The sequence below is a fragment of the Sceloporus undulatus genome, chromosome 3 (genome assembly GCF_019175285.1).
Source record: "Sceloporus undulatus isolate JIND9_A2432 ecotype Alabama chromosome 3, SceUnd_v1.1, whole genome shotgun sequence".
NCBI classification, from domain to species: domain Eukaryota; kingdom Metazoa; phylum Chordata; class Lepidosauria; order Squamata; family Phrynosomatidae; genus Sceloporus; species Sceloporus undulatus.
The window spans coordinates 223599160-223607732 of record NC_056524.1 but is presented as its reverse complement, the minus strand read 5'-3'; the positions used below and the strand labels follow the sequence as shown (position 1 = coordinate 223607732).

The window sequence follows — 8573 nt, the reverse complement described above, 5'->3', positions numbered from 1 at the left end:
AATTGCATTGGCCTTTTTAGTTGCTACATCACACGACTCATGTTCAACTTGTGGTCTACTAGGACTTGGTGTGAATGGATGTGATTCTGTTCCCCTGATCCTCTCCCTTGCCTCACAATGATCACAGCTGCCAGTACCTTCCTGAAACCAGCTGCTGTGTGCCCATTCACACAGCAGCCTACTTCAGGAAGGCATTGGCAGCTTGCATTACCTGCTCCCATTGCTTCTTCCACATGTGCGGGGCTGCTGTGTGAATATGCACAGCAGCTTCACACTTTGGGAGGGGGGAAGAAGCAGTGCCCTGACTGCCAACATCCTCCCCATCTCAATCCTGCTTCCTGATGTCTCTTTCCCTACTCACTACCCCAATCCCAATGCCCTAATGGGGAAGGAGTGGAGGCAAGGCAATGTGAATACCAGTGCACCATACAGTGCAGCACCATACAGGTACTGACGTGGAGGTGCAATAAAGAATGCTTCAGTAGTGGTATGTTACACTGCACTTCAAAAACATGGATTGCTGTGAAGCCTCATGTGATAGTTTTTTTGTGGGTTTTTCGGGCTATGTGGCCATGTTCTATAAGAGTTTATTCCTGGTGTTTTACCAGCAACTGTGGCTGGCATCATTTCTCTGAAGATGCCAGCTACAGATGCTGGTGAAATGTCAGGAATAAATTCTTCTAGAACACAGCCACATAGCCCGAAAAACCCACAAAAAACTATGGATGCCAGCCATGAAAGACTTCGACCTCGTGATAATCTCCTAAACCTCAGAAAAAGTCAAAGGCAAGCCTATTCTGATCAAATCTGCCAGGAAAACTCCATTATAGGTTCACCTTAGTTAGCCATAAGTTGGAAACAACCTCAAGGAACAAAACAACAAATATATTCTGGAATATTAGTCCGATGCTGTTGTGGGGGAAGGTTTTGAAGGTTGCTGTTTTGGCCTGTGGACTTGAGCATTTTGAAAAGAAAGCATATTAAGACTGAACAACCCACCTCTTCATCCACAAGCACTAAGATACCAGATCTGGCGTGAGCCACTCCTAGTCTCTGGCAGCAGGAAACTGCTAGATAGAATAATTTACATGGTCACTGTATCTGACTTGTATATTATTCAAATGAGGCTGCTCATTCTGGAGAAGGAAGAGCAAGTCACATATTTTGACATGCTGTCTTAAGGCAATTTCCAATTGGGTCTGAGTGAAGCAAAATAATAACAAGGATGGACCTTCCATGTAGGAAGCAGTAGGGTGGCTGTTACCAGGCTTTGAATAAGATATTCATTTGTTTGAAAGTGCTTGAAGGGCTATCCAGCCCAAGTCCAGTTTAAAGAGAAAGAACACTAAGGAGAACAGCAGCAGCCTTGAAGTAGCCCATCATCAATCTTCAACACCTGAACAACAGATCAAGAAGGCAGATGGGTCTCTAGGTCATAGTCTTCTCTATGGTGAGATGAATTGTCCTGCTATTTAATACATAGTAATTGTTTCAGACTTTGCACTGTGGTTACCCACTGGCATATGCAAATGTTGTACAAATTTGTGTCCTCTCTTGCATTTCTTTCCTTTGTCGTAAATCAGTATTTTGAAGGGGGCAGAAGGGCAGGGTGTGCCCTATTTCAAGCAACAAATTATTTTGGACTGGCACTGTTTAAAGATTTATTTATTTCTTCTAAGAGCTTTGTCGTACAAGGCCTGTTCTCACCGCAATCGCACGCGTCAATGAAAATGGAATTACAGTCATCCCTCCACATTAGCAGCTTTGATATTTGCGGATTTGATTATTCACAGATTTCATTAATATGTTCTCTCTAGGACTGTCTAGGTCCTCCAGTGCAACTCTGTGGTCAACTTTAACTAAAAGTTGCACTGAAAGACCATTTGTAGCTATTCCAGTGCCATTCTATGGTCAGTGTATGTTGGACATTGACCACAGAGTTGCACTGGAGGACCTAGAGATTCCTAGAGAGGTGTCCTCTCAGGTAAAAACAGTGTTTTTGTTATTTGCGGTTTTCCATATTCACGGGGGTCTTGTTCCCCTAACCCTAGCGAATATGGAGGGACAACTGTATACTTGTTTGTATAGACTACATCACTGCACATCTTTGTAATCACGTGACTGTTACCATCATGGTCTTTTCCTGACTCTTTGCCCTATCCAGCATGCCTTCTTATTTTCTTAAATTTTATTTTTATTTATTTTTATTTTAACTTTTTCGTGCAATTTCAGAGCATTACTAATGCAATTTACACAGTGCTTTTAACTTAAGGAAATAGAAAAAAAATAAAGGTAATAGCAAGGAATAGCAAAGGGGAGGACGAACAAGGGGAGAAGAGGAGACACTGACACCACATGACTGTCAATAATGCAACTGCACGGCAATGACATTTTGTACCTGAGGACTAGCACCATTGCAACCTCATTGATGGTTTTCCCCATCAATGAAAAAGGATGCCCTAACTGTAGTGTGCCCATGTCATATGTGGGCGTACCATACTCTGGCGGCTTTCAGCATATGCTGAAAGCCGTGCCAAAAGAAGCAATGGTGCATGTGCCATGCCGTGCCACAGGCACGAACCCCATTGTTTTTAATGGGGCTCCACTATACATGGTATTTCCCTTATGTGGGGGGGGGGGTCGGAATGGATCCTCTGCATAAAGGAAGGGCCCACTATACTTGGGGGAAGCAGAAACTACAGGACAGAGGTGACATTGTGTGACAGGTATCACCAAAGCCACATTTTTCTGGGTCTCATCCCCGTTTAAAAGCTACATATAATAATCTCCCAACTCTGTAATGTGACTGGCTATTGAATAGTTGTGGAGGCCTGAGTAGTGCAGAATAGGTACTACTCAGAGAATAGTTACTGTTCAAATGCTGGTGACAGTACAGTCGGCCCTTCTTATACACGGATTTTTTATACAGGGATTCAAACATACATGGTTTGAAAATGTTCAAAAAAAGTATAAATTTCAAATATCAAACCTTGATTTTCCATTTTTTAATAAGGGGCACATTTTGCTATGTCATTATATTTAATGGGACTTGAGCATACATGGATTTTGTTATACACAGGGGATCTTGGAACCAAATCCCAGTATATAACAAGGGTCCACTGTACAATGGGCTGATCAATTACTCTTTTCTGCTCTCCTTTTTTATATGGGGGGGGGTCATTTTGTAAGAAACCTGATTCCATCTGCTTTCTTATTTCTTTTTAGTGGAATAAACAAACACTAGTAGGCCATGTTGTCAAGAGCACTGCGAACTTCTTCAGCGATGAGAAAACCAGGATAGGTAAATAAAGTAAATCATCTCATACACAAGCTGACCAAAATCTATTTTTGAAAGGATTCCATGGAAAAGATGATAGTTTATCTTAGTTTTCTCCTCCTTTTATAAGAAGTTACCATTTGTCTAATCAGAAAGTTTTATATAAGTACTGAGTTTTGACGAATTGTTAATTTGCATTCAGTTTGTGTGGAAGGAAAATATCATCACTGTTAGAAAAATTATGTCCAGAACTACAATGATAGGAATCTGGGTTTGAATAGGACTTTGTACTCCTGAGTGCAAGAAAGGACCTGGAACATCCTACATCCAGGATACACACTGTGAAGTAAATCTGGGGTTCTGAGCCCCATACTATGCTTGTAACACCGACAAGAGGTCAGGAAGAGTTTCTGAAGGGGAGAATCTATCGATATAATTGTGTGCTGAACCTTTTCAAAAACCACATATTTTCTCTTGAGGCCCTTTCAAGCTACACTATTATAGTGCTATGATTCTATTTTGTCTGCCATAGCTTCATCCTATGGAATCTTAATATTTGGAGTTTGGTGAGGACTAAAGCACTTTGGCAAAGAACAATAAGTACCTCTCCCTAAACGACAGATGGGACAATTCCATTGGATTTTGCCATGGTAGTTAAAGTGCAGTCATAACACTATAATCATGTTGTATAAAAGGGGCTGTGGAAAGCACACCACTGTGCATCTCACAGATCCTGCACTGAAAGTGTCTCCCTTGCTCTTTGGGAACCATTCAGCTGTGACTGTACATAAAAGAATAAATATTAAACCTAGTCCTGAGTCTGCAGGAGATGCTAACCATAGATGTTCAGGGGGGGCGGTTTCTTCCCTACACTGAGAAGAACTTTCCTTTCTGTTTGGTACTCACTGGATATCTCAGAATTTCAAGGTTTTATAAATATTTCTCTATTTCCTGTGTGAGGAGGTTTGTCAAATTTTCCCATGCATACATGGACTTGCCTAGTGTTTATGATGACAGTATTAATGAAGATCCCAAGATACCACATTTGGTCTCAAACATCTGTGGCTTAAAATGAGCACATTGTGACCTAACCATTCTTATTTCCTTTTCCTTTTTACCTTTCTCAAAGTTTGGAGAATGAATTTATTTTTTCAATAACATCTTACCGTTAGTAATTATTTTTCCTGTTATTTTTCTCTTGCTTCTCTCTTCTAAAAATGTACTTTTGAAATGGAAAAAATGGCTAGAAATTATGCAAAATGAAATGATGTTCCAAATAATTTTAGAATTAATTAGTAAATTCTATTAGTTATTATATTTATTCATATTACTTTCCTAAAATGGTTTAATTATGGCCTCCTTATCCCTAACAGTAATATGGTACAAGTAACATTATTACTTGTGACATATTGCTCTACATTCTGATTTTTATGGGTCAATAATTATGATTTCTCTCTACCTTATATGTTCTCTAGTTGGGTGACAGGAAGGGCGCAGAATGTCGCCAGTCCTTTTTTACCCTTTCTGTAGCACTTCACTACCTTTGGATTCCCCTTTCACTGTCCATGTTCTTGCCCAATTTTATAGTTTAGGATTTGGAAGATGATATGGTAGCTCAATGTCTTCTCACAGTGCTTGCTGTTGAGAAGGTAGCTGACATAACATTTGTATGTACTGTGTGTATGTGCTTTGTCTCAGACTTCATACTTGTATGGGAATCTGATCATCACAATTGGGAAGGTCAAAGTGAAGAAGCTGAGACACAGAAATCCAGGCAAAAGAGATCTATGGAGTTGCATAGGGTCTGGCGAGAGAAGTTTCTGAATAAACTCCAGATGGCAGGTCTCAAAATGGAAAAGGTAATCCAATTTACTGATGCCAGTGCATTTGTGGGACTTTTGTGAGAGTGAAAGAAATAAACAGAATTGTTGTTTCTTTGTGTCCTGGCCTGGGGAGATATCTACACAGTGCAGTTATAGTAATTGACTCTGTCCTAAGGAATCCTGGGATTTGTGGTTTAATTACTTAGACATCTCTTCCAGAGATCTCTAATGGTATAGTTCAAGGTAGTAGGCTAGAGAGGTCTAAGCACCACAAAACTACAAATCCCAGAATGTTGGAGGATGGAGCTCCTAGTACCAGCAAGATGCTTGTTGTGCAATGGCATCTTAGGGCCCCATGCCAAAGCCACACTCCAGTCCTAAGGACTAGACCATAGCTTTGGCACAGCTTCTGGTCTCTTAGGATGCATGCATCATTTAAACAGCAAACCTCTAAAGCGACCCTAAGCAGCTTTATTTTGGCCTGCTTCAGGGACATAGCCAGGATTTTGGGAAGGGGGGGTCCAGACTAAGTGCCAACATTATAATGGGGCTTGGGTGCGGTGGTGCAGCAGCACACACCATTCATTTCATCTAATGGAAGGGGGGTTCTGGACCCCAAGGAGACCCCCCCCTTGGCTACGTCCCTGCCTGTCCGTATGGGCCCTTAGTCTCTGAGAGAAAGAGAAATGTATTTTGTGTCTCAGAGAGAAAGATAAATTTATCATGTATTGGCCTTGCCCTTCTTGAATTAGTAAGTCCCACTGCTCAAAACTGTGGAGGTGGTTGATGACTTTGCAAGCCTGAATACAAAGGCACAAAACAATGGACAGGGCATGTTACACTTGCAAATCCAAAACTGTATTTTATGGAATTATTTTTTACAATATTTATACCTCACAATTTGTGCCTCCACTCCAGTGACTTATGAAAAGCACATTTAAACATAAAATAAAAACAATAGGCAGCAGCAAAGCAATAAAATATAAAATATAACCAGCAGCAAGAGCCAATGTTCTATCATTTCAGAAAGTTGTGAATGTCCTATAAAATGAAATAGCTTTTGACTTTTCACCAAAAAGCTAGCAGTTTAGGAAGTGATGGAATGTGCTTTCCCAAAGTGTTCATGCCCCTATGAATAAAATCTTGGTAATTCAGAAGCAGGGAAGCAACTATAGGAGACAATTGTCCACTTATCCTTTGCCTGCCAAGTTTTTTCAGAAAATCTCCATCCTGTTTGGGTTCTCTCAAGCTGGGATTCCTATTGCTAAAACCTGGCTGATCTGAAGGGACTATGCAGGAAAAGGGCTTAAGCATTCCCTCTCCTTGCACCCTGAGGGTGCTTCCAGCCATTATTGCTGCTGCTGCTGTTGTTGTTGTTGTTGTTGTTGTTGTCATGTGCTTTGAAGTCATTTCCAACCAAAGCAACCCTAAGGTGAACCTAGCACAGGGTTTTCTGGAGCTGTGAGTGTGTGACTCTCTCATTAGATTTCCATGACCAAGGAAAGAATCAAATCCTGAGTTCCGAAATCATAATTCAGCACTTAAACCCCTACACCACACTGTCTCTCAAAGAGTATCAGGAGATAATTCTGCCTTTTCTTCCTTAACCAACTTTCTCTGGGAACAAAAAAAGATGGAAAAAGCAGTGGAAAAACAAGAGGGAGCTACAAACAGAAGGTGACAAGTGGTTGGACTGTCAGTAAGAATCTGAATGACCCAATGTAATTGCACAATTAAAGTCTGGTTTGGACACAGTTTTTACACTAAAACAATTATAGCACTATGCACTTTAACTCCCAGGGTAATATCCTATGGAATCCTGGGATTTGCAGTTTAGGGAGGGCTATTTGGGTGACCTTGGGCAAGTCACATACTCTCAGCCTCTGGGGAAGGCAATGGCAAACCTCCTGTGAGCAAATCCTGCCAAGAAACCCCCATGATAGGTTCACCTTAGGATCACCATGAGTCAAAAACGACTTGAAGGCACACAACAGCAACAGTTTTTAGCATTCTTAGACAGAGCGCTCTAGTGCTTCATCAAACTACAAACCCCAGAATTCCACAGGATGGAGCCCTGCTATGGCAGTCAAAATGGAATCGTGGTGCTATAATTCTGTGGTAGGAAAGAGCTCATGAGGACACATAGCTGTTTGTCAGCATGAAGCTGATAAGTGCATTGACTATGATACTTTTGTCTCTCTGTGCTACAGCATTTCTGGAAGGTCATATACAGAATTGGAATTCCATGCAAATAATCTAACCCGATGCTTTTACTCTCCTTCCTTTCTAGCACGTAGCCCAGAATGCAAAGAAGCTGGTACATTTTGTATTGCTAAGTGCGCCCTGGAGTGTCCTCTGTTATTATGCCGAGGATCTCAGGCTGAGAGTTCCTTTGCAGGTGAGAAGATATTATGTAGCCTAATGTCATGAGACCACACTTTGCCCTCAGTATAGGTTGTGCACCAGGTCCTGCTCTAAACAAATGTTGGGGAGGGTGAATTGTTATACTGGATTGTGTGTACAGAGCACAGTTACCAGGAGGACTAACATCTATTATTTCTAACATAATCATAATGCAAATGTCTATACTCGAGAATAAATATTTCTCAAATGATTAAAATGATTATTTAAAATAATTTTAATAAACAAAAACATTTAAAACACACCAAAAAGCAAACAATGAATTAAGCAAATAAAAACAAATTAAAACAACTATCAGTTACATTTAAAATATTTAAAAGCAGAGGCTGAAATTGCAGTTCTTAAACTGTGCACGTTTGGGAAGGTTTCTGGTAGAAAGAAAGGTCTTTAACAGATGCCAAAAACATGCCGCAATTGGCAACAACAACAACACAAAAGCAATCCCCTGAATAAATACACTCACTGCCCTCTTGAGGAAATATATTTACATACACATGGTAAGCAAAAAAGAACAGCCACAAAAAGGAAAAACCGAGGACACACTTTGAGACAAACAACAACATGGCTAAACTAGCTATGCATACCAATAGCTAGGAGGATCTGAGGTCACAGGAAGACAGCGCATAGAGTCCAAGACTCTCATGCAAAGGCAAGTACAAGAGCAAACACACAGCATTAAAATAGAAGTAGATTGTGTTGCAATGCGTATGGGCACTGAATGGGCAAGAGGCAGGTTTCCAGTCTTACTGGGCAGCAATGTAGGATCTAAATACGTACATGGTTAAAAGGCTGAAATGTGCTGTCTGTCACAGAAATGGATAATTTTCTGCAACTATCTCTCAGCCAAAATTGCTTTTATTTGCAAGATCAAAACACAGGTTCATAGTCCAGGTAATATTCAAAGAGCTAGCCATTTTTAAAAATTATTTTATTTTAGCATTGAAAGACATAAGAGAATCCAGCAGCAGCTTTGAGACTAACTGGGAAGAGGCAATGTGTAGCATAATAATAATAATAATAATAATAATAATAATAATAATAATAATAATAAT

The 8573-nt window shown here is 40.4% G+C and overlaps 1 protein-coding gene across 1 annotated transcript in view; it reads left to right on the top strand.

The window, feature by feature from the left end:
• The window catches only part of ANO7 (anoctamin 7), a 51669-nt gene that overhangs the window by 6865 nt on the left and 36231 nt on the right, over positions 1-8573 (top strand). The window contains exons 2-4 of the mRNA XM_042459682.1: positions 3226-3301; positions 4976-5136; positions 7391-7498. Coding sequence (XP_042315616.1) covers positions 3226-3301; positions 4976-5136; positions 7391-7498 — 345 coding nt within the window. The remainder of the gene's footprint in view (positions 1-3225; positions 3302-4975; positions 5137-7390; positions 7499-8573) is intronic.